Source organism: Bufo gargarizans, chromosome 3 (genome assembly GCF_014858855.1).
Source record: "Bufo gargarizans isolate SCDJY-AF-19 chromosome 3, ASM1485885v1, whole genome shotgun sequence".
Taxonomy (NCBI): Eukaryota; Metazoa; Chordata; class Amphibia; order Anura; family Bufonidae; genus Bufo; species Bufo gargarizans.
In genome coordinates, this window is record NC_058082.1 from 362,447,136 (window position 1) to 362,474,100 (window position 26,965).

At 47.5% G+C, this 26,965-nt stretch overlaps 1 protein-coding gene across 2 annotated transcripts in view; it reads right to left on the reverse strand.

The window, feature by feature from the left end:
• The window catches only part of CTPS1 (CTP synthase 1), a 68,038-nt gene that overhangs the window by 12,443 nt on the left and 28,630 nt on the right, over nt 1-26,965 (reverse strand). For both annotated transcript variants that reach the window (XM_044287980.1, XM_044287981.1), the window contains exons 9-16: nt 23,106-23,238; nt 20,969-21,057; nt 17,067-17,161; nt 16,913-16,975; nt 16,699-16,742; nt 5,959-6,055; nt 4,202-4,257; nt 3,228-3,324 (exon numbers count right to left, since the gene is read on the reverse strand). In XM_044287980.1, coding sequence (XP_044143915.1) covers nt 3,228-3,324; nt 4,202-4,257; nt 5,959-6,055; nt 16,699-16,742; nt 16,913-16,975; nt 17,067-17,161; nt 20,969-21,057; nt 23,106-23,238 — 674 coding nt within the window. The remainder of the gene's footprint in view (nt 1-3,227; nt 3,325-4,201; nt 4,258-5,958; nt 6,056-16,698; nt 16,743-16,912; nt 16,976-17,066; nt 17,162-20,968; nt 21,058-23,105; nt 23,239-26,965) is intronic.

The window sequence follows — 26,965 nt, forward strand, 5'->3', positions numbered from 1 at the left end:
CATGTATATGGCCGGCAGTGGATTTAGTGAGTTGCAAGCGTCCCACCATGGAAGGGGGTCCTGCACGCGGCCAGCAACTTATCAGCGAGAGAAGGACCCCAGTCAGTGAGGGTGTATGCATGGCGCTTGAGGGAAGAAGGCATGCCCAAGGCCGGCAGCGAATCCAATGAGAATGCAGCATACCGCCTATGGAAGGGGGTTATGCACATGGCCGGCTGCCCAGCACCATAACCAATGAAGTGCAGTATTCCGCCTAGAGGAAGGGGGTCATGCACAAGACCGGCAGCGAATCCAGTGAGTGCAGCATTCCGCCCCTGGAAGGGGGTCATGCACAAGACCGGCAGCGAATCCAGTGAGTGCAGCATTCCGCCTATGGAAGGGGGTCATGCACAAGACCGGCAGCGAATCCAGTGAGTGCAGCATTCCGCCTATGGAAGGGGGTCATGCACAAGACCGGCAGCGAATCCAGTGAGTGCAGCATTCCGCCTATGGAAGGGGGTCATGCACAAGACCGGCAGCGAATCCAGTGAGTGCACCATTCCGCCTATGGAAGGGGGTCATGCACAAGACCGACAGCGAATCCAGTGAGTGCAGCATTCCGCCTATGGAAGGGGGTCATGCACATGGCCGGTATCAAATCCAGTGAGAGCAGCGTTTCGCCTATGGAAAGGAATCACGCACATGGCCGGCAGTGAATCCAGTGAAAATGCAGCGGTCCCCTATGGAAGGGGGTCGTGCACCAGACCAACACCGTATCTGGTGAGAGTGCAGAGTCCACCTATGGAAGGAGGACATGCACAAGACCGGCAACGAATCCAATGAGTGCAGTATTCCACCTAAGCGGGGGGTCATGCACCAGGCAAGCCTGCAGCCCGAGAGAGTGCAGTATCCCGCCTAGGAAGGGGTTGTCTGCACATGGCAGTTACCATAGCTGGAGGGTGACGAACTCTGCCAACCGAAGAAAAAGGAGAGCGCATGCACTTGGCCAGCGCTGTATCCCGGAGAGAGCAAAGAAGGGAAACATGCACCAGCCGGGGAGTGCGAGACCATGCCGCTCATGGAAGGAGCACGCATACAGGCGGCGCTACTGAGATAAGGCTGCAGCGTCCTGCGCAGCGCACAAGAAATCCATTAGCTTAACCATGTTATGCATTTCTAAATAAAAAATAGCCTCACTGAGGCAGAAGAAGTGCCACCATACAGGTGCTCAGCATAGAAGTAGAGGGGGGGGGGGCGCCAGCCATATAGGCCCATCAGCCGAGCAAAACAAACTGAAGCACGGAGGCCGGTACCCGAAGGGTTAACAGCCAACCAACCTGGAAGGGAGGAGGAGGCGGCGCCGCGATCCCCTGGGGGCGGGGAACATCCAGGCGGGAAGAATTCGCGCCCGGAGAAGTTCCCGCCCCCTCCAACAGAGGCCGGAAGTTTGCGGCCTAGCAGGCCGTGAAGCCGGGGCCTAAATTTTCTGCGGCACCCGGCTGACCGGGGCCGCACAGGAAACCGGAGCGGACTGCCTGGACAAACCGGCCGCGGAAGCCCACCCCGCGGACCGGAAGTCAGGGGCCCGGGTGGAGCGCCGGAATGCGGCCCAGTAGGCCCGAAGCCTGGGCCAAAATTTGCGGCGCCCGGCCGGCCGGAAGTCGCCGACGGCCGGCCGGAATCGTTGGAGCATCGTGCTCAAGCCAAATGCCGGCCGCGGGAGTCCACCCCGCAGGCCGGAACAGTCGGGGGCCGGGAAGAAGCGCCGGAGGTGCGGTCGCCCAAGCAGCACTGCCGTCAGGAAAAGGCCCCCGGTCCAGAGCAGCGCATCGGTGAGGGGATGGGGGGACCCTGAGACCAGGTGCCCGTGAGGATGTGAGCACAGCGTTCCCAGGAGGGCTGATAAGTGAAGGGAGGCGATGTGGTTGCCTATTCGCAGCATTCTGCTGCTAAAATGTCCCATGAGGGCCAGAAGGGAGGAGAGGGAGCAGGGAGTGGAATGTCGCCCCGCAGCACCCCAGGGGCCAGCCTAGGTCCAGCAGTGACCGAAGGGTCCAAGTATGGGGGGGTCAGGCACGCAGGAGACCAGGGTGTGGGGTGGGGGACGTAGGGCTGGAGAAGCCACTCTCTTACCACAGCCGTCTTCACCCTCGGTCCACTCCAGCAGGGTCGCCCCTTCAGCTACTGGCACCGTAGTGGCAGGACGCTGGAAGAGGGACTTGGCGTGCGGGCGACCCTTGCGCTGGCGGGATGCAGGGGAGCTGGGCTGCCCTGGTCCACCTTGCCTTCTGTGGGGGAGGCAGCAGTGCGGATGACCGGCACTGGCGCAGCTCAACCCCGGGAGAAACAGAGAGGTCTAGTGCGTCTCTGTTGTCCCTGATGTTCTGGAACAAAAAGAAAAGAAAAAAGTAAAAATCAAAAATTTAAACAAGGAGAAAAGAGCCCTGCAGAGCAGGGAGTGTCTTGCCTCCTTGGACACTAAGCAAAAACTGGCAGCCTCTCTCTCCAGGCTGAGGGTATAGCTGTGGAGGAGGGGCTTAACAGTTTTCACTTAGTGTCACGCCTCCTATGGAGATGAGCTATACCCAAGGTCTTCTGTGTCCCCCAAGGAAACTGGGCGAGAAATAAAGACACATAAGGAGATTATCTTACAGTTTGTTGCTTGTTCTTTTTTCTCTGTATTCTGGGTTTTAGTGGTCCTTTAAAGGGTTTGTGTCATGAGAAATAACGTTATGCAGCTGACTGCGCCGAAGGAAGGAAGCTGGCAGCAGGAGTGCGTATTTCACTCACTTCGGCGAATACTAAACGGCATAGGCGCGCAATTTACAGGACGATAAGTAGAATTCGAAAGTCAATCAACTGAACCTGGGTATGCCAAAGGGTCCCTATACCGAGCCTCTAGGTGCTGAAGCAACGCCCTAATAGCACCTAGAGGCTCATTAGCACATTTTAAAAGTCTTTATTTTAAGAGAACGGCAGCAGGCAGGGGTTATAAAGCACACTGTTATGTAGTGCTGACATTAGCACATTGCTTATGTCAGTCAGCTACAGAACGTTATTTCTCATGGCAGAAACCCTTTAAGGATTAGTTTTAACAACAAACCACAAAAAATGAGATAAAGAAAAGGTGCTCACATGCAGCTCATTCAATAAGAAAAATAAAATCATGAAAAGCATGATAAATTGCTTTGCCTGAACACGTCTACAAATAGCCTTATATTAAGCAGCAGCCAAATGCATGAACTTACTTTCTAATTCTACAACCTCCATCCGTTCCCCTTCTGTGTCCTGACCTACAAAGGTCATACCTCGAGCCTCTAGCTCATGTCTGAGTTCTGGATTGACCTTAAAAAGAAAAAATAAGAGTTAACATTTAGATTCATGTAACTAACAAAATAATGTAAAGAGGAAAAAATGCAAGGTTGGTTTCATCTAATACATGCTCATTTTTTCTTCCATATCATGCCTGCAAATCCTGGCCTAGATCTTTAAAGTACTTAGACCAGTGGTCAATGGGGTTTGCAAGAAGTGAAAAAAATGTGCCTGTATGGCTACTATCACACTAACGTTTTTCTTTTCGGGCATAGAGTTCCGTCCTAGGGGCTCAATACCAGAAAAGAACTGATCAGGTATATCCCCATGCATTCTGAATGGAGAGCAATCCGTTCAGGATGTCTTCAGTTCAGTCTTTTTGACTGATCAGGACAGAGATAAAACCGTAGCATGCTACGGTTTTATCTCCAGGCAAAAAAACTGAACACTTGTCTGAACACATAGGAATGTATTAGTGCCGGATCCGGCATTAAAAAATCCGGAATGCCGGATCCGTCCTTCCAGTCTGCGCATGCGCAGACCGAAAAAAAAAAAAGAAAAAAAAAAAATGCCGGATCTGTTTTTCCGGATGACACCGGAAAGACAGATCCGGCATTTCAATGCACTTGTAAGACGGATCAGGATCCTGATCAGTCTTACGAATGCCATCAGTTGGCATATGTTTTGACGGATCCAGCAGGCAGTTCTGGCGATGGAACTGCTTGCCGGATCTCTCTGCCACAAGTGTAAAAGTACCCTAAGATGGTTGCCTAAAATCAAAGTGAGAATTTGAATTTGGCTTGGAAATAATTACTAGAGAAAATGAGAACATGGCAGAATGGCAAATACAAGTAATAAAGCCCAAGTGATGAGTACTACGGTTGATACTAATCAATGCTAAACCTAGTACCTCATATCTATGCCGATGTCTTTCTTCTACAAACTCCTGGTCACCATACAGCTTCCCTGCAGTAAGGAAAGGAAATATGAAAACAAATGAAGTTGACCATAATCATACCTAAGGTTCCCATACACCTTCAATAGCGATCTCCAGACTCCCCTCTGCCTGCCTGGTTCAGCCAAACATTTACTTGTTGCAATAGGGATTGAGGAGAAAGTCGCAGACAGAAACTTCTAGTGTGGGCTTATCTCCAGGAAGAACAAAACGATTAGGCAAAAAAGATCCAGTTCACTTGGTTCTTCTCCCCCCGATATCGTCTGTTGGGAGCTCCCCATGCACACTAGACTGACGGCTGAACCCGCTGTTCTCGGCAGGTTCAGCCAAGAATATACTAAAGTGTATTGGGGGCCTTTATACTTCAATGACAGATTCCTGTAGAGTATCATTATGCTTGACATTCTCATGAGTCAAGAGAATTACTAAATACTGTACGCAAAAATACCCAGACGCACAAATATGTGGAACTGATTAAGTGCAAGTAAAGCAACATTTTGTAACCCATTGGACCAATACCAACAGTTAATTTAAGACTATAAACACCTTTGGGGTAATTTTTTTTACCACTGCATTTTCCTCTACAGGTTTCAGCTTTAGGGTCCATTCACACGTCCGTGTGCGCTTTGCGAATCCGTTCCGCATTTTGAGGACCGCACATCGCCGGCACTTAATAGAAAATGCCTATTCTTGTCTGCAATTGCCGACAAGAATAGGACATGTTCTATTTTTTTCAGGAACGGAATTGCGGGTCCGCAATTCCAGATCCGGGCAGCACATTCTGATGCCCCATAGAAATGAACGGGTCCGCAATTCTGTTCTGCAAAATGCGGATGTGTGAATGGACCCTTAGTGCATCTACAGAATATTGCTCTCTGCCTCACACTGAAGCCATCAGGTGGCTGCACTGACTGTGGCATCTAAGGGTTTAAATGCCAGGGATCCGAGTTACCTCAGATCCCAGCAATTACAGCGGGAGCTCAGCTGTCAGTCAGTGCTGAGCTCCCATTCATGGAGGCTTTATGAAAGCCTATCCATAAATTACAGTCATGGCATGGCAACATTATGGTAGTTTAAAGAGGTTGTCCAGCTTTGGGGTCTTTACTGTCAAACCTAGCCTGCTGTACCTGTTGAAAAAAAATGATATGCACCTGCAACCTGATGCTCAGTTCTGATTTCCTTCAGTGGTCTTCCAGTCTACATCCTGTAAATTTCTAGATCAGGGATCAGCAACCTTTGGCACTCCAGCTGCTGTGAAACTACAACTCCCAGCATGCAAACATACTCTGCTGTTCTCACAACTCCCATAGAAGTAAATGGAGCATTCTGGGAGTTGTAGTTTCAGAACATCTGGAGTGCCGGAGGTGGCTGATCCCTGTTCTTGATGGAATGGTACATGCTCCTCTGCAGCCAAGGACTAGCCTCAGCAGTGATGCGTTCCCAAGCAGTGCATCACTGCTAGGTCAAGTGCCACCTGGGGACATATCACCATGTCACTGGCTGTGCACATGACCCCGTCTATCCGGAAGTGTACAGGACGTAGACTGGAAGATTGCTGAAAGAAGCCAGAGATCCTGAATGGAGTAGTGAGAAGCAGACAAGTGTGATTTTTTTCAACAGGCACAGCAGGCTGAGTAGGACAGTTAAAAAAAGCCCCAAAGCTGGACAACCCCTTCATAGGCACAATGCTACATTGCTATAAACAAACATACTCAAGATGGAATTCTGTGAGTTGAAGATTGTTCTCCTCTTTCCCAGTCTCATGGTTCCTCCCATCTGGCCTGGGTTGTGTTCAGGCATATCAATCACCTGCAAAAATAAAAAGCAAATATTGCAAGGAGAGAAAAAGTAAAAATAAATGTGGTGGTAACAAAGTGCTTTTAAGCAACAAAGATTCAGTTACAGAGCTTGTAATACTAGTTATAAACAAAGGGCAAACACTTTCTTTGCATTGCAAAGTTTTCCAAAAATAAATTATAATAAAGACTTTTTCTGTAACGCCTGCAGCCTGCCCGTCTCTGTTAGGCCTCATGCACACAACCGTTGTTTTGGTCCGTATCAGAGCTGCAGTTTTGGCACTCCGTGTGCTGTCCGCATCCGTGGTCCGCAAAAATATATAACCTGTCCTATTCTTGTCCGTTCTGCGGACAAGAATAGGCAGTTATATCAATGGCTGTCCGTGCCATTCCGCAAATTGCAGAACGCACACGGACACCATCCGTGTTTTGCGGATCCACAATTTGCGACCGCAAAAGACACAGCGGTCGTGTGCATGAGGCCTAAATAGAAGACAGGCCTAGTCCAAACTTCAGTGATTTCCATCAGTGATTTTTAAACCAAAACCAGGAATTTAGCCTCCATTGATGAGGTAGAATGGAAAAATCTGAACTTGTGCTGTGTTTTAGACCCACACCTTGTTTTGACTTAAAATCATTGATGGAAATCACTAACCAAACACTGAAGTGTGAACTAGGCCTCATACGTAACTAGCCCCATTAAGTACATTTATGCAGATTTCTTTTATTTACTAGGATCTGCAGACACAATTTCACCTGCCAGCAGTTTGTTTCCTTGAGTTTTGGACCCTTTAAAATGTAGCTTTTATTGGTAAATTAAAAAGTAGAATTTGGTCACCCAGTTATCGCAGGGTGATGTAATCGCCCAGCTGCCACCGTGAACTGGTGAAATTAATAGCATGTAGATAGTAAAAATTCCACAAGGGCACTTGTGACATTGGTGATAGGTATAGGTTCGGGGGAAGGTTAGGGCACTTTGATGGGTGCTGGGGATGATTCTCTCCCTGTACCCGCCCTAGGTTAACCTTTGCACAGGGATGATCCTAGATGGTGGGATCTCCCTGTCTGGCCCTGTACGTTGGGAATATCACATATCACACAGATAACGATGTCAGTTTTAACCCCGACGCGTTTCCCCACCAAGGTTCTTCAGGGGGTCGGATGGAGGAAGTTAATTATTGTAAATAACATCATAGATCAAAGCAGGATAAATAGATAAAAAATGTACTATGTCCTGGATGAAACAGTGAGGCAGGCCATGCTTGGGGCTGGATATTGGTTAAGAGCAGGCATCCCCAAACTGCGGCCCTCCAGCTGTTGCAAAAAACGAGATTTTTGTATAACTTACCAGTAAAATCTCTTTCTCGCTCTTTCCTTGGGGGACACAGAAGACCTTGGGTATAGCTCATCTCCATAGGAGGCGTGACACTAAGTGAAAACTGTTAAGCCCCTCCTCCACAGCTATACCCTCAGCCTGGAGAGAGAGACTGCCAGTTGCGTGTCCAAGCAGTGAGAAAAGGCAAAGTCCAACAAGGAACCAACAAGCCAACTACCCAACGGGTAACAAAAACTCGGAAAACGCACAGAGAAAAAACAATTAATGGGTGGGTGCTGTGTCCCCCAAGGAAAGAGCGAGAAAGAGATTTTACTGGTAAGTTATACAAAAATCTCGTTTTCTCGCCCAGTTTCCTTGGGGGACACAGAAGACCTTGGGACGTTCAAAAGCAGTCCAAAAGGGGGAGGGACCACAGCACCAAGGTGAAGCACCCGAAAGGCATCAATGAACCGCCGCCTGTAAACCCAGGCGGGGTAAGGCAGCATCTGCCAAAGTCAGAGTATGCACCCTGTAGAACTCAGTAAGGCGTGCAAGGCAGACCTGTGGCCGCCGTGCCCAAATGCACGGCCGAAGCCCAATGCCTCCGGCCCAGGAGGCACCGACCGCTCTGGTGAAAGGAACGGTGACACCAAGACAGAATCCTGCCCTAGGTGCGATAACCTCAGCAATAGCCAATCTGATCAAGCGGAGGAAAACCACCCTGGAGTCTGTCAACCCTATGCACAGACCTCCTGGAACCCCAAGAGGCCGAACGACTGCAAGAGTCGGAGATCTCCAAGTAAAAAACGGCCAGGCCCAAACAACGTCCAAATAGGTGAGGTGTTGAAGCGAAAGGCAACACCACCTTCAGAAGGAAGGAAGGAAGGAAGAAACGAGATGCAGAACAGCCCTGTCCTGGAAAAGACAGAAAGCTCGTAACAAAAAAAGGGGGCCATGCCGGCACCCGTCAGAGACACGACTGATACGGAACACAACCGTACAGGACAGAAGGATAGAGAGAACTCCTGTAACGGCTCCAAGGGCAAGATCGGAGCGCCGAGAGCTCAGGATATAGTCCCCAGGGCGGTACCGAAGGACAGTACGGAGGAACCAAAGAGCCACTCCGAGGAAGAAGGTCTTGGCAGGCCCAGAGGGCCGGGAACGCTGGAAGAGAAAGAACAGCGCCGACACTTGACACCTCAACTAAAAGACAGAACCATGGGGAAAGAACTTCAGAGTGGGGAATGCACAGCTTCCCACAGAACCCCAGACAAAAAACCCTAAGTCTTACGACAGATCCTGGACGAGACACAGCCAGGAGTGGACAGCAGTGAACCCGCTGGAGTCGCCTGGCAAGCAGGCGAAAACCCAATGAGAACAGGCGCAGACCAGTAACACGGGCAGAAGGGTCGACAAAACTAGCCCCGTCGGCCCTCGAACAACGTTGACCCGCATCCACCCGAATGGGGGAGCAGAAGGACAGATGGAAAGAACCCAAAGGATCCGCCAGATGCCAGGAGAAGGCAGGCTAAAGTCCATGCTGATGTAACCACGTTGTACAGCCCCTGTGTGGGATCAAAGGACAATCTGAACCGAAAAGGTAGTCCCCCCAAGTTATCGAGAAGGTAAGTCTACATCAGGACCATCGTCTTAGAACGGGCCACGCAATCTGCACCCAGCGGGAGGACAGAACGCGGTAGACTCGGTAAACAAGCACCCAGCTAATACAGCCAGCGTGAACAAGGGAGACAGTACGAGGCCAAAAGGAACACCGGAACCATCCACAGGAACAACCATGCTCACCCCAGAGGGGAGGACAGTGAAAACACAGCCTCCGAAGTCTGGCGGAAAGCCACATCGGAGTGATCTGTATAGAGCGGGAGCCAAACAAAGCCGGCGAAAAGAGGCAGTCGAGACAGAGGCCGACATAACACCCTCCGACCGAAAGGAGGAGGAGTGGGCAACAGGGAAGCCATAGGACAGCTCAAAGGCAGAACCCGCTACACTGTGAGACGCCCGGACCACCGCCTCGCAGAAGGCGAATACCTCGAAGAACCCAAGGCGGAGGTCCTCCGGACCTGGGTAATCCAGCACCCAAGAGAAGTTGGGTGACCGTCCCGAGAAGAGCAGCCCGAACCCGGTAGCAGATCAGACAGAAGCGTAGAGGCGCCAAGAGGAAGGACTCATACCACACTGCATCCGAAGAGGAGGAAATTGCGGCAGGCAAGGGAACCGCAGTCCTGCCAGCGCCAATGACGAATTCGAGAGGCGCCTCAGACAACAGCACTCTCGACCATGTGACCACTTGCGCAGGGAAGCAATGCTGCAGAAGGACGCAAAAGGCATGCATCTAGGACCCACGAACACTCCCTGGAATGAAAGGCCAACTAAATGAATGAGCACCACCCAGCTCGGTGCAGCAGAGAGAAATAGAGCCTGTCCGGTCAGGAGGACAGAATGAACTCCCTAGGGACGAGTGCAAGGCTGGCGGCAAGCATCGTCTCCCAAGAAACAAAGGTATGCCGCAGGAAGCAGGTGAGGCATACGAACGAGCAGCCCCGCAAGCAGCGAGAAGGCCAACCCACCTAGAAAAAAAGGGGGGCTCGTCCCAGAGCGCCACAGCATGTACGGAATCGCAAAGTGCAACCTGAAAGGGAGTTATGCACAAAACCAGTATAGCATGCGATGGAACGCAATCAGTCCACCCCGAAAGGGGGGAAATTGTACCTGGCCAACTGCAGTTGGCAAGAGTGCAAAGACCCGTCCCAAAAGGGAGTGATGCCTAAGGCCGAACCTACTTCAGAGAAGCAGGACATACCCTATAAACCAGCAGGAACGCAGGAGGTCCACCTAGTGAAAGGGGAACATGCACAGGGGCATCCTAGCATTAAAGGAGTGTGCAATAATACACCCAACACTGAACTCAGCGAGAGAGTAACCACTCTGCCAATGAATGGGGACATGTACAAGTCCAGCCCAGCCATATAAGGACAGCCGTGAATCCCATGAGCGTGCCAAATTCTGCCCTGAAGTGAGAGGTGGTCACGCACAAGGCCAGCACCGTATCCAATGGAAGTGCAAGCGTTCCACCCATGTTAGAGGGCCATTCTCATGGCCAGCAAAGTATCCGGTGAGAGTGTAGCACACCGCCCAGAAAAAAGGGGGTAAAGCACATGGCCAGCATCTCCTCCAGGGAGAGTGCGAGCACACCGCCATGCATGGGAGTCATACACATGGCCAGCAACGTACTGGCGAGAGACAAACACAGTCACTAAGAACGCGTGCATGTCGCCTGAGGAAGGAAGGCATGCCCCTGGCTGGCAGCGAATCCAGCAAGAGTGCGTACACCGCCTACGGAAGAGGGGTCATGCCTATGGCCGACAGCGGATCCAGCGAGAGAGCAAGCACCCTGCCATGTATGGGGTACATGCACGTGGCCAGCAACGTACCTGCGAGGAAACACCCAAAGACAGAGGGATGTATGTATGCTGCCTGAGGGAAGGAGGCATACCCAAGGCCGGCAGGGAATCCAATGAGAGTGCAGCATACCGCCTAAAAAATGGCCGGCAGCGCAACCAGTGAGAGTGCAGCACAATAACATAGTACATAAGTACATCATAGCACATCAGCGAGAGTGCAGCATAATAACATAGTACATAAGTACATCATAGCACATCAGCGAGAGTGCAGCATTCCGCCTATGGAAGGGGGTCGTGCACATAGCCAGTACCGTATCCGGTGAAAGTGCAGTATCCCGCCTAAAAAAGGGGGGCATGCACATGATCGGCAACAGATCCCGTGAGAGTGCTGCGTTCCGCCCAGGAAGGGGGTCACGCACATGGCCGGCAGCGAATCCAGTGAGTGCAGCGTTCCGCCCACGGAAGGGGGTCACGCACATGGCCGGCAGCAAATCCAGAGAGTGCAGCGTTCCGCTTATGGAAGGGGGTCGTGCACAAGGCCAGCACCGTATCCGGTGAAGGTGCAGCATTCCGCCTAAGAAGGGGGTCATGCACATGGCCAGCCAGGGAGAGTGCAGTAGCCCGCCTAGGAGGGGGGGGGGATGCACATGGCAGGCACCATAACTGGAGAGATTATGAATGCTGCCTACAGAGGGCCGAATGCACTTGGCCAGCGCCGTATCCTGGAAGAGGCAAGAAAACCGCCTAAAAGGGGAAATGCCCTAGCAGCGACGCAGGCTGGGAGCGCAACACCATGCCGCCTGTGGAAAGAGGTCATGCAGACATGCAGCATTACTGATGAGGCTGCAGCGTCAAGCGCAGCCCAATAGAAAACATGATCTATTATTTTTATGTTATTTCATTTTTTTTTTTTTTTTTTTAATTATTTAAACTCAGCCTCTGAGGCTAAAGGGGAGCCACCATATAGGGGCCCTGAGAGACATAGAAAAAAAGAGGGGCCAACTATACAGACCCATTTTTGGGAGCCGGCCTGCACCCAAAGGGTTAACAGGGATCCGGCCTGGAGGGCGGCGTGCGATCCCCTGGGGGCGGAGGAACCTCCAGGCGGGAAAATTCGCGCCTGGAGAAGTTCCCGCCCCCTCCACCAGAGGCCGGAATATTGCGGCCTAGTAGGCCGCGAAGCCGGGGGCTAAATTGCGGCGCCCGGCCCGTCATACCGCCGGGACCTGCGGCAGAACGGCGCTTCAAACCGGCCGCGGGAGCCCACCCCGCGGGCCGGTCGGGATTGCGGCCCAGCAGGCCGAAGCCTGGGACCAAAGTAGCGGAGCCCCGCCGACCGCCACCTGCTGGGGCATAGCCCAATGCCGGCCGCGGGAGCCCACCCCGCCGGCCAGAAGAGACAGGGGCCCGTAATGGCGGTTTGCCGGCGCGGGAGCCCACCCGGCCGGCCGGAAGAGACAGGGACCGGAATGGTGGCTCGCTGGCCGCGGGAGCCCACCCCGCCGGCCGGAAGTAAGGGGGCCTGGAATGGCGGACCGCCGCGGGAGCCGCGGAGCCTAAAACCTTTTGCGGCGCCCGGCCGCACCGGATATATTAAGGCTGACCGGACCGGTGCCCGTGATGGGTCAGGGGCAGCAAGGCGCGGGCCCTCTGGCCCTGAAGCAGTGGCCGGTAAGAGGGAGGGGGACCCTGAGACCGGGTCTGTGAGAGTGGGAAGCCTGCCTAACCCCTACGTCAGGGGCAGCTAGGTGCAGCTCCCCAGGCATTCTTCTTACAGGAAGAAGGGTGCCAATGTCCTATGGGAGCAGAATGTCGCCCTGTGCAGCCAGGGCCAGCCTAGGGCTAGCAGGGACAAAAGGGTCCAGAGGCCCTGTCAGTATGGGGGTCAGGCACGCAGGAGACCGGGGTGGGGTGAGGGGTGAGGGGGGGGGACGTAGGGCTGGAGAAGCCAATCTCTCACCATAGCCGTCTTCACCCTCGGTCCGTTCCAGCAGGGTCGCCCCTTCAGCTACTGGCACCGTAGTGGCAGGACGCTGGAAGAGGGACTTGGCGTGCGGGCGACCCTTGTGCTGGCGGGATGTAGGGGAGCTGGGCTGCCCTGATCCACCTTGCCTTCTGTGGGGGAGGCAGCAGTGCGGATGACCGGCACTGGCGCAGCTCGACCCCGGGAGAAACAGAGAGGTCTAGTGCGTCTCTGTTGTCCCTGATGTTCTGGAACAAAAAGAAAAGAAAAAAAGTAAAAATCAAAAATTAAAACAAGGAGAATCAGCCCTGCAGAGCAGGGAGTGTCTTGCCTCCTTGGACACTAAGCAAAAACTGGCAGTCTCTCTCTCCAGGCTGAGGGTATAGCTGTGGAGGAGGGGCTTAACAGTTTTCACTTAGTGTCACGCCTCCTATGGAGATGAGCTATACCCAAGGTCTTCTGTGTCCCCCAAGGAAAGGGCGAGAAATACAACTCCCAGCATGCCCGAACAGCCTACAGGTATCAGCCTACAGCAGGGCATTGGGGGAATTGTAGTTTTACAACAGCTGGAGGGGCGCAGTTTGAGAACGCCTGGTTAAGAGGGATGTCACTGGTGATGTGCCCCAACGATGTCCGGACTGCCACCTGCCATATTTGACATCATTATCTGTGTGATATTCCCAACGTACAGGGCTGTACAGGGCCAGACAGGGCAGGTACGGGAACAGGGAGATCTCGCCATCGGGGGATCATCCCTGGGCAAAGGTTAACCTTGTGGAATTTGCACACAAATCTACATGCTATTAATTTCACCAATTCACGGTGGCAGCTGTCCTGATACTTTTGGGTTACCCAGTTATTACAGGGTGATGTATTCTACTTTTTAATTGAACCAATAAAAGCTACATTTTAAAGGGTCCAAAACTCTAGGCCAATACTCCCTTCACGGACACCTATATTACCGCTATATATCTAACTTTTTTCCGAGATACTTTTAGTGAGGATGAGGGAACAAACTAACAAGTATGCTTTGCATAAAATTTCCCAATTTCGATAACATTCACCATGAAAAACGGGCATTTAACCCGTAGAGGACCCGCGGGTACATGTACGGCGCAGATGTCCATGACTTAAGGACCAGCACCATACATGTACGGCGCTGTGATTGGGCGGGTGCAGGAGATGCGCCCGCCCGATCAGTGGCAGGGGTCCGGCAGTCACTGATAGCCAGACCCCTGCTGCATGTGCCGGCATCGGTGAAATCACTGATGCCGGCGCATTAATCCTAGCACTAACCACGGCACATGCGATGTCCTTCCCGGTACCAGAGCTGCCATAGAGTCCCCGTGCTGCTGTGATGGAGACCCGATGGCATGGAAGGCAGCCAGATGCTTTCCTTAGGTATCGTGGCTGCCTTCCAGGAGAGCCTGTGAGATCCAGCCCCCTGGATCTCACAGGCAGGAAGGCTGTAAGTGTATTAGTCTGTAATACACTTACAGCCAATGCATCACAATACAGAAGAATAGTCATGCATTGTAAAGGGGATCAGACCCCCAAAAGTTGAAGTCCCAGAGTAGGACAAAAAAAATAAAGTTAAAAAAAAAATAAAGATTTCCTAACATTTTTTAAAAGTTTCAAGTAAAAAAAAATATATATTTTAAAAAACTGTAAAAAATTAGGGGAAAAAATAAAAGTACACATAATTAGGTAATGACGCGTCGTATCGACTGGCTCTATAAAACTATCACATGACCTAACCCCTCAGGTGAACACAGTCAAAAAAAAATATAAAAAACTGTGCTAAACAAACCATTTTTTGGTCACCTTACATCACTAAAAGTGCAACACCAAGCAATCAGAAAGGCATATACCCTCCAAAATAGTACCAATCTAACAGTCACCTCATCCAGCAAAAAATGACCCCCTAAGACAATCGCCCAAAAAATAAAAAAACTATGGCTCATAATATGGAGACACTAAAACAGTTTTTTTCAAAATACTGTTAGTGTAAAAAAAAGTATACGTATTAGGTATTGCCGTGTCCATAACAACCGGCTCTATAAAAATACCACATGATCTAACCTGTCAGATGAATGTTGCAAATAACAAAAAATAAAAACGGTGCCAAACAGCTATTTCTTGTTACCTTGCCTCACAAAAAGTGTAATATAGAGCAACCAAAATTCATATGTACTCTAAAATAGTACCAACAAAACTGCCACCTTATCCCGTAGTTTCCAAAATGGGGTCACCTTTTGGAATTTCTACTCTAGGGGTGCACAGGGGGGCTTCAAATGGGACATGGTGTCAAAAAAAAAAAACTGTCCAGCAAAATCTGCCTTCCAAAAACCATATGGCGTTCCTTTCCTTCTGCGCCCTGCCGTATGCCCGTACAGCAGTTTACGACCACATAAGGGGTGTTTCTGTAAACTATAGAATCGGGACAATAAATATTGAGTTTTGCTTGGCTGTTAACCCTTGCTTTGTAACTGGAAAAAATGGATTCAAATGGAAAATCTTCCAAAAAAGTGAAATTCTGAAATTTCATCTCTATTTTCCATTAATTCTCGTGAAACACCTAAAGGGTTAACAACGTTTGTAAAGTCAGTTTTGATTACATTAAGGGGTGTAGTTTTAAAAATGGGGTCATTTTTGGGTGATTTCTAGTATGTAAGCCTCACAAAGTGACTTCAGACCTGAACTGGTCCTTGAAAAGTGGGTTTTGGAAATTTTCTGAAAAATTTCAAGATTTGCTTCTAAACTTCTAAGCCTTCTAACTTCCCTAAAAAATAAAAGGCATTCACAAAATGATCTAAACATGTAGTAGACATATGGGAAATGTAAAGTAATGACAATTTTTGGAGGTATTACTATCTATTATAAAAGTAGAGAAATAGAAATTTGCTATTTTTCCAATTTTGTTTTGTAAATTTGGCATTTTTCTTTTTATAAATAAAAATAAATGTTTTCACTTAATTTTACCACTGTCATGAAGTACAATATGTGACGAGAAAACAATTTCATAATGGCCTGGATAAGTAAAAGCGTTTTAAAGTTATCACCACATTGTGACATGTCAGGTTAGCAAACAAATGGCCTGGTCCTTAAGGTGAAAACTGGCAGGGTCCTGAAGGGGTTAAAGAGTTTGTTTCACAAAAACACTATTAATACAGAAACCAGCACAGCAATCAGCTGTTTGTCACAAGTCTGGTTACTCTAAGCTGCAAGGGAAAAGCTGCATCTGTCTAGACTTTCCCTTCAGTGGCTGTGTATGAACAAGGCAGAGATGCTCTTACAGAGTTGTCAGCTTTCCATGAGCTAATGCATAAACTACCTGCTATGATGTATTTTCTATACTGCATACACCAAAGAGGATATCCTGCTCCCCTGTCTCTGTGTAACACACCCCATATGCAGCATTGGAGCATTAGGGCTAGGTCTACACAACGACACCAATGTCGCACAACAATTTTTATAATGGCAGTCTATGGTGTTGCACTGCAACATGCGACATGCTGCCACTGCAACGCAACAGCCGCAGAAAATCCATTCGAGATGGATTTTTCTGCGACTGTCGCGTCGCAGTATGTTGCATGTTGCAGTGCGACACCATAGACTATCATTATAAAAATTATTGTGCGACATTGGTGCAACAAAATGTTGCAGTGTAGTTGTGCCCTATCTGTCGCGCGACAAATGTCGCCGTCGTGTAGATCTAGCCTTATACTGTAGCTGTGAATCCAGCAATGGGTTGAGACAGAGAAATTACTAAAGGAGCTCCAGTGTTTGTGTGCCTGTACCTCTAGTAACTCCCTCCTCCACTCTTCATAGATTTCCATGGGCAGCATGAAACCTGATCTTTCAAATCCATCTTAAATTTACTTTAACTATTGAAATGCAAAATTTGTATAATGTACAGTTCCCATGTAAAGAAATATATTATCAGACTTCATACTTACTACTGGATGACTGGTTTGAGGATTAAACTCTGTAGAATTGGCATCTGTTTAAGAAAAATATATGTAAAATTACTGGAGAAATGGTACTCCAGAAATCTGTATTCATTCACATGTGGATATCTTGTTCTATAAAATGGCCCTACCCATTCAAAGGAAACCAAGAGAAGCAATACAACCACTAACATATTACTTTGTGTTGACAAAAAATATTTACCTTTCCAGCCGAGTATGTCTCTGGCAAATTCAACAACTGCCAACTGCATCCCCAGACACACTCCTGCAAGAAGACATTGTGCCATGAAACCACAGGAGGACTATAATGACTTGGACTTGCCTGTTCTCTCCATTTTCAAGTCTAGATTGCTCACCTAAAAATGGCTTTTTCTGTTTGCGTGCCCAGTTTATAGCCTGGATTTTGCCCTCTGTTCCTCGTACACCAAATCCTCCAGGAACCAGAATACCACTAAAGGAAAGACAAGAATATCAGTAGCAACAGATGTCAGCAGGTACTGTTTATTTTGGTGGGATCCACCAGCAATCTTTATTTAAACGCGAATTATTGAACGTCAGAACTTATTATCATGGTAATTATCATGAGTGGAATAACATTCAGCTAACATAATAAAATGAGATACAAATCCAAAAAAATAGAAACTTCACAGTTGCAAACAAAGAACTGAAGTAGTCAGGGCAATTGGTGGGTACACCATCAAGGAGGAGGAGCACCATGCATCTTCATGAATTTAGGTAGGCATCCTCTATTTTTAAACACAACCAAGGGGACTGGGAACTTGAAGTAGCCCTGGAAAAATCCTAAAAATGGCCCCCATGTTGTAGGTGGTTCCAAATTGATAGAAGGCCTGGCAACACAAGTAGGCAGGGCCAATGCAAATAGATGGGACAGACACAAGTGGAGAAGGGGGTGGGTCAGCAAAACCGTAGTGTAGCACAAAATACAACAGTGCAGCACTAGAAACTGTCCTAGCAGCTGTTCCTCTGTGGTGGCCATCAACAGCTGCATGGTCTAGCCTCCTCCAGTTGTCTCTAAGATATAGAGCCATCAGCAACTATGCCTCGCGGCAGTATTCATCATGAGGACAGCCATATAATTGAATTCAGGTTTGCCACCGCCAGATACATGAGTACCTGATGCTCCCAGTATTAATTAATGTTGAGAGCATCAGATCATTATTTACTTGGCCAGCAGGGCAGCCCCCTGGGCATCAGCCCACCGTTAAATTTCCCTGTAGTCTATGGCCAGCCGAGACCCGAACGCAATATTTTCAAAAGGGATGATATCATTAACTAAAGTCTCCACTTAGATCGGGTAGGAGGATGGATTCCCAGCCATAGCAAAGCTATTGCCTTCCAGGCTAAGAACAGCGTCTCTCTATGAAAGGTTCTACTATAGTGGGGCCAATTGTTGTTTATTTGGTAAAAGACCAAGTTTAGAAATCTCAGGGGTAAATGGCACTGGCTGAGATAGAACATCAGAACATCCTTTCAAAATGAGTGGAGATAGGTGCAGTCCCACAACAAGTAACAAAAGTTAGCTTCTGGCTCTTGACATCTATGGCAGTTAGTGCAATAGATGCCCCATTCTATAAAGCCAAGTGGGGTAATGTAAAATACTTAAGTGAATCAGCCTGTTAGACTGACCAATATGCAATGGGAACTCCAGTGCTTCCGCATTTAGAGAAGATATGGAATCCCTCCATTTAGACTCCATGGGACGTGGAAAGGTGGTTAACCTAGATTCTACCAAGTATATAATGTATGTAAAGTTGGATTTGGATGAAAAGATAACACTGAGCCACATAGCTCACAGTAGATATCCCATGGCCCCTCCAGTACTCAGCACCTTTATTATGTGAGGGAACATGAAAATATCCAACAATATAATAGCGTCAGTATATCCTTAGTTTGTACATGCCTATGTTAACCCCTTCCCGACTGCCATACGGTTATATACGTGTTATTTGCACATGCCCCATGCAGCTGATCAGCACTGGGATTAAAGTTCGGGCCCCAGCTGACAGACATAGCAGGGACCCTAAAGAGTAGACAGGAGCAGTTTACTACCACTTCTGTCTTCTGTGCTAACAGGAGGACAGCGCTGCACGAGCGCAGGAAGCGGCGGAGCTGCTTCCTCTGTTAGTCCCAGCGGTCACGTGACTGCCAGGTGTGTTTAGAGCAGGGGCAGAGCTGCAGGGTCTAAGGAGACCCCGATCAGCTCTGCTTGTGTGTCATTCCCCCTCAGGGGGCTGTTTTCCCTTGTAACTGGGGCTCCCGGGAATGCCTGTTACAGTTGAAACAGTAAAAAAAAAAAAAAGTTAAAGAAAAAAAAAGTTGCTGTCCTCCAGAGGTCTTTTAATGACCTCCTGGGGGACAGATTATGTGCCCAAATTGTTATTTATTTTTTATATAAGAAAAAAAAAAAATACAAATTTGTAAAAATTCCATCGCTAACAGAAACCGTTACCATAGTCGCCCCGTTCTCTCAAACCTATACATGTTATATATGAAAACGATTGTCACAAAAAAGGTAACCCATTGCAATAATTAATTTGTGTGTCAGTTTTAATATTTAATAAAAAGCTATAATACTTTTTAATAATTAGCAGTTTTCCTCCAAATTAAACAAAAAAAAGAAGAAAAAAATAACATTCTAATAAGTTCTAAGCGTCAAGTAAAAAAATAAAACAATTTGGCAAAAAAAAAAATCGGTCAGTCAAACAAATAATTTCAGTCGGTCAAACATTAAACCACCAGGTGGACAAAAAGTTGCCTGGAAATTAAAACCTTTTTGGGTCCGGTCATGAAAGGGTTAACTCACCCTCATATGTGCTCATGGGCCTGTATATACCTCCCGTAGCCAATATGAAGTTCTATAGATTCGAGTTTGTATCTAATTATTCTGAAGCTAAAATTGTATATATTGGAGACCTTGTTATTAGATCCTGCACTAGATAAGTTCAGGACAAATGCTCCAATGGGCCATTCATGCTTCCTAATCTCTCTCTGCATTGTCTTATAGGGATGGGGTGGGTGGATATCTGGTGGGAGTGTTATTCACTCCCACTAGGTGGGCCTTGTCTAGGATTGATAATCTATTTGGTACACCTTTGACATATTAACTATCACTAGTGTTTAACGTGGCACTGCTGGGGCTGGTATCGCTAGATTACGTATTCGCCCTTTTTGGGTATCACTACTAGGTCCCATATTCCTGACCGACAAAATGTGTTCCTGGAGATGCACGATTGGGAGTCCGATTATCTATTATGCAGAAAGTCCATTTACAATACTGCCTTAAAGAGGACCTTTCATGGATCCGAACATTGTAAGATAACTATCTGGACATGTAGAGCGGTGCCCAGGGATCTCACTGCACTTACTATTATCCCTGGTCGCCGCTCCGTTCGCCCGCTGTGGCTCCGTTACCTTCTCCCGCGCTGTATGGTAATTGCTACTATCGGTTCACCAGGGAGGAGTCTGCCCTGTTTCTCCCTGGGTGTTCCTTCTCCCAGGCTGTGAGCTCTGTGCTGAGATTGGACAGACCTAAAGCCAGGGAGAAGGAACGTCCAGGGAGAAACAGGGAAGACTCCTCCCTGGTTTACGAAGTTGGCATGCCAAAAATATATCTACCTTCCATATCTACAACAGTTCTGATCAGGATACAGCTCATTGGACCAAGAAAGTTACACACTGGGAGTAGAAAGTGTAATAGGTATGCCTAGCCCATTGCACTCAGTTTCAGCTTTCTGACCATGTCGGGAGTCAAATGAGTCTCTTGTACATAGAGGAGGTGAGGGTTGTATCTGCGTATAGGAGAGAAAAAAGCCATATGTTTGTTGAGACCACCGAGTCCCAAAAAGGTTCCAAGACATAACAGTTAGGGTAGCCATACTGAGGGATAGGCAATTGGTGTAAAGGATCTGAACCATCTCTCATGTTCAGGTACAAGGAAAAGATATGGCCAAAGGAGAAAAGCCACCGCCAAAGAACTGTGCACTCGAGCCCTAACATTTTCTTCTTTATGAAAAACTGGCATTAATGAAGATAAATTTGTCGTTGTGGCTTTGCCACACCTCTTTTAGTAAAGTGGCGAGGACAGTGAAAAAGGGGAGATGCAACAATTTTTTTAAAAGTCACTGTTAAAACGTTGCACTTGCAACTTTAACGCCACTTTTCAGGCGTAAAGGTAATGATAAAGCCCCACCCATAACTTCCTTGCTGGATCCAAAATGAATTTCTAGATTTTTCTTACTCTGAGCTGCAGAGCTTCTGCCAGGCTTCATGGTACCGCACGGGCTCCTGCTGCAGAGTGCTGGGCTCCAAATCAGCAGAGTCTATATACTGCCAAAATAAATGTAAAACAGTTTACTGAACAATGAGAATAAGCACACTCTAATTAATAAGACTACATCATTAACGTGTCCACGAACACAAGACAAAACTTGGCAAACCTGGCAGAATAGGCCAACAATGGAGTGTGAGTGTTTGGCTAACGGTTATCTAATGTGTATGTCCATCTTTACTCACACCAGGGTGTCTGTAGGGTGGCCATGACTCTCTAGCTCAGGCATCCTCAAACTGCGGCCCCCCCCCAGCTGTTGTAAAACTACAACTCCCACAATGCCCTGCTGTAGGCTGATAGCTCTAGGCTGTTCAGGCACACTGGGAGTTGTAGTTTTGCAACAGCTGGAGGGCCGCAGTTTGAGAATGCCTGCTCTAGCTGGGCAGGCAGAACGACTAAGTGATATCTAAAATGTATTGACTATTATACATGAATAGACAGTAAGTGATAAACTAAAAAATGACATAAAATAACAGCAATGCCAAGATATAGTCTCAGGACTATAGTGTAATCAGGAATTTGACCAACCCTAAGGCCGGGTTCACATGTGCGCTGTGGACTCCGGCAGAGGGACGGACTGCCGGAATTCACTATATCTGGCGTACATGCTGGACCAAAAAATAAATAAAACGAAGCATTTTTTATTCATCCGAAAGCCAACATAGATGCCGGAAAGCGGCCAGATACCATTACAGTGAATGGGGATCCGGCAGTGCTCGGTGAACTCGAGCAGTCTGCGCTCCTCCACCGAAACAGACTTCCAGAGTTCACAACGCAGATGTGAACCCAGCCTTAGATTATTTTGCTATGTCCGAGGCTGAGTTTCAATGAATTCGAAAGAAATGACAAATAGCTTCCAGCATTTCATGTACCAGTAGTTCAGGCGAGTCAGTGGGCATTTTACACCAAAACCCCATCATAAAAACAAAACTTTATGCCTACTCGCAGAGGACTTGTGAGGTCTCCTGACATGTCCGTTTTAGTAGCAACTTGCTTTCTCCATGGTCATAACAATACTGGAGCATCAATTGTTATGACTCTACATTGTGCCATTCCTGTATTATTCCTTCTAGAAGTTCTGAATGAATTGCCAGCAGTTTGCAATAAAGCTCCATCAAGGTGTTACTAGTTGAGGGTGTGTCCCTGCACCGTCTCAAACTGACAGCACTGATTGGATAATGTCAGCCTGGGCAGGAACACCCCCAACTGGTAGCACCCTTCTGGACTTTTTTTTTTGCAGACTTCTGTCACAAGTCCAGAATTATTGCATAGGGAATGCAGGCAGTTTGTGGTGTTCACTGTGCAGCATAAATAACCTGTTACGTTTAGTCTAGGGTTTATTCTATGTGTTGCCACATTCCAAAAGCTTTTTTGCAGGAAAAGATGTAGTTTTCATTGTACTATTTTGGGGTATATGTGACTTCTCAACCAACTTATTTTTGGGGGGAGAATGCCATCTCCATCAGTCCTATAGAGATGAATGTAGCAGCAGTGTGCATGCTTGACCTGCCACTCCATAAGACTGGTCAGTGGCGGGCCAAGCAGTCGGACCTCCATTGATTCCAGTCACAGTATTCCCTATCCAGTGGATAGAGGATGATTTGTTCTAACTAGAATACCCTTTTACTTGTGCATTCACACGGAATAAACACTACTACAGAAAAGTCTGCTGTGGATTTTCCACAGATCAGAGGCAAAAAAGGCAAGAATTATATGGGGTTTTTGCCACTGAAACGGCAGTGGATTTCACCCTCTACATTGCAAAAGGTGAAATCCACAGTGGAGATCTGCAGCATAAATAGACATGCTGCACATTTCAAATGCACACGGCAGGTCAATTTATGCTACGCTCATCCATTTTGCTGGGACTGTACAACTCTGCAGATTTGCCATGTTTATGCCGTGTGTCAAACCCACCCTAAGAGTACCTGTGCGGATCATGCTTGGGGTTTCCTGTGGATTTTACCACTTGTGCAGGTAGCCTAAAGGCTTTAAGCTTTAAAAAAAGAAAAAGACGTACAAGTGCTGTACAATGATGATGGTTTACCTTGATTTCCAAGCGGTGGTTTATAGCTAAAGCAGAATGCTCTAGAGCTTTGATAACAGATGCATAGGAATCGGAAAATTTGATGTACTTTCCTACCAAAGCAATACTGCAGGACTCCAGCAGACGATCATACCTGCATCAATAGAACATATGTGCCCTTAATTCAGACAGAAAGGATAAAAGGAATACAAAGTCTACTCTTGTCATATAAACATGGCTGACAATTTTTTATAAATACTGAAAAAACTTAATTGTGCAAGAAAATGATTACACTTACCGGTAAATCGGATTTTCCAGACCCTACGACAGCACCACAGAGAGAGGATCCGCCCCCAGGGACAGGAAACCTACAGAATAAAAAGGTGGAGCCTCTCTTCCCCTTCAGTGGATTTCAGTGCAAGAGAGGGACTCCTACCCTAGTTAATCTAGTTTATCATATACCAAACGACACATACTTTTTTTTTTTGCCACACCCAGTGCTTATAAGAAGGAATAAAAGTAAGAACCCAGGGAGGGAATACGGAAGGATGCTGTCGTGGGGTCTGGAAAATCCAATTACCGGTAAGTGTAATCATCATTTTTCCCTCCCCCCCACGACAGCACCACAGAGAGAATTACAGAGAAGAGCATCCTTCCTTAGGGAGGGACCACCGCTTGCAGGACCTTTCTACCAAAGGATAGACCAGAGGAAGAGTTGAGATCCAAACGATAGTGCCGGAAAAATGTAGAGGGAGAGGACCACGTGGCAGCGCTACAGATTTGTTCAATAGTTGCACAAGTTCTCTCCGCCTAAGAAGTGTACAGTCGTGGCCAAAAGCTTTGAGAATTACATAGATATTGGAAATTTGAAGTTGCTGCTTAAGTTTTTATAATAGCAATTCGCATATACTCCAGAATGTTATGAAGAGTGATCAGATGAATTACATAGTCCTTTTCTTTGCCATGAAAATTAACTTAAGCCCAAAAAAACCTTTCCACTGCATTTCATTGCTGTCATTAAAGGACCTGCTGAGATCATTTCAGTAATCGTCTTGTTAACTCAGGTGAGAATGTTGACGAGCACAAGGCTGGAGATCATTATGTCAGGCTGATTGGGTTAAAATGGCAGACTTGACCTGTTAAAAGGAGGGTGATGCTTGAATTTTGAAATCATTGTTCTTCCATTGTTAACCATGTTGACCTGCAAAGAAACACATGCAGCCATCATTGCGTTGCATAAAAATGGCTTCACAGGCAAGGATATTGTGGCTAAGATTGCACTTCAATCAACAATTTATAGGATCATCAAGAACTTCAAGGAAAGAGGTTCAATTCTTGTTAAGAAGGCTTCAAGGCGTCCAAGAAAGTCCAGCAAGCGCCAGGATCGTCTCCTAAAGAGAATTCGGCTGCGGAATCGGAGTGCCACCAGTGCAGAGCTTGCTCAGGAATGGCAGCAGGCAGGCGCATCTGCACGCACAGTTAGGAGAAGACTTTTGGAAGATGGCCTGGTGTCAAAAAGGGCAGCAAAGAAGTCACTTCTCTCCAAAAAAAAAACAAAAAAAACATTGGGGACAGATTGATCTTCTGCAGAAAATATGGTGAATGGACTGCTGAGGACTGGGGCAAAGTCATATTCTCTGATGAAGCCTCTTTCCGAATGTTTGAGCCATCAGGAAAAAGGCTTGTCTGGAGAAGAAAAGGTGAGCGCTATCATCAGTCCTGTGTCATGCCAACAGTAAAGCATCCTGAGACCATTCATGTGTGGCGTTGCTTCTCATCCAAGGGAGTGGGCTCACTCACAATTTTGCCCAAAAACACAGCCATGAATAAAGAATGGTACCAAAACACCCTCCAACAGCAACTTCTTTTAACAATCCAACAACAGTTTGGTGAACAACAATGCATTTTCCAGCACGATTGAGCACCGTGCCATAAGGCAAAAGTGATAACTAAGTGGCTCGGGGGCCAAAACGTTGACATTTTGGGTCCATGGCCTGGAAACTCCCCAGATCTCAATCCCATTGAGAACTTGTGGTCAATCCTCAAGAGGCGGGTGGACAAACAAAAACCCACTAATTCTGACAAACTCCAAGTGATTATGAAAGAATGGGTTGCTATCAGTCAGGAATTGGCCCAGAAGTTGATTGAGAGCATGCCCAGTCGAATTGTAGAGGTCCTGAAAAAGAAGGGCCAACACTGCAGATACTGACTCTTTGCATAAATGTCATGTAATTGTCGATAAAAGCCTTTGAAACGTATGAAGTGCGTGTCATTATATTTCACTACATCACAGAAACAACTGAAACAAGGTTCTAAAAGCAGTTTAGCAGCAAACTTAGTGAAAACTAATATTTGTGTCATTCTCAAAACTTTTGGCCACGACTGTAGACAGAACGAGTAGAATGAGCCTTCCCTGAGATTGGAGGAGACAGACCAGCCTTCAAGTAAGCTTGAGATATACCAAGTCTAATCCATCTAGACGAGGAACTTTTGGTAGCCTTCTTACCCTTATTTAGCCCAGAGAAGAGGACAAACAAAGCTGAAGACTTTCGCCAACCATCTGTAGAGTTAAGAATGCAATAAACATAGTCTCACATCCAATGTATGAAATTCTCTTTCTTTTCGGATTTCCACAGAAAGGGGGAAGCACTATTTCCTGGGAGCTATGAAATTGGGAGGAGACTTTAGGTAAGGCCGGGTCAGGTTGGATAACGACTCTATCCTCCAGAATAGTAGCTTAGGGAGGATTTTTGGAAATAGCATGTAAGAGGGAACTTTTGGGGTATAAACCGGAGCAATCCTATCCGCTACTCTAAAAAAATCTTACTACCCAAGGATGCGGCAAAGTTTTTGTCAAAAAGCACCGAAAGGGTAGAAACCTGCACCTTTAATGTACTTTCAGCTAATCCCAAAGTCAGACTATTTTGAAGAAATTCCAGAATATGGGAAGTAGGTCACGGAATCAGGCAGATTGTCAGGATTAATTTTACAAAATTCTATAAATTTCCTCCATACCCTAGCATAAATAGAGATCATCACAGGTTTTTTCACTCTTAAGTGTTGCAATCAGCTCCTGTAAAAAACCTTTTTTGCTAATAGGTTCCTTTCAAATTCCATACTGGTAAATGCAGACCCTTTACTGCTGGATGCTAAACAGGACCCTGGGACAGCAGATCCGGGATCCCTAGAAGTATCCATGGATCGGACAATGAAGGATTCCCTGGAGCTCCCCCGAATCCTAGAATCCTGTCAGCCTGCACCCGCAGCAAGATTGACCCCGGCAGGATACCACCAGCCCTCTAGGGACCCCTAGGATACACGGTCCAGCAGTAAGTACTTGAAAAAGAACTGTAGGTCTCATACTCCAGGGACAGGAAACCACTGAAGGGGAAGAGAGGCTCCACCTTTTTATTCTGAAGGGTTTCCTTTCCCTGTGGGCGGATCCTCTCTCTGTGGTGCTTCAGTGGGGGAAGGGGAAAAAATAATCCAGAAAATAGAAAGTAGTTATCTTCCCTTAACATAGGAATAGGAATGTGCGGGTGTTGCTTTTTCCATGAAGGAAGCAGTTAATCAGACAAGCTGACAAAGGGGAGAAAATCCAGTTAAATTCTGATTTCCTATGTAATTTATCCATCTATTCACTGTGTAACACAGTAAAATGAGTGGAATGGTACACCAAGGGGGTCAGGCATGATAAAATATCTTAGATGAGACAGAAAAACGGAGTGTAATGACCGGCAACACGCACAGGGAGGAAAACAGGGAAAGCCCTGCCCAAGGGAGAGGGAAAGGTGGTGACCCCTAACTCACCTTGCAGCTGGCACCTGCCTGCCCTGACGTCCCTAGACGGGTTCCTCACCCGTGCGGCGATCACGTGCCTA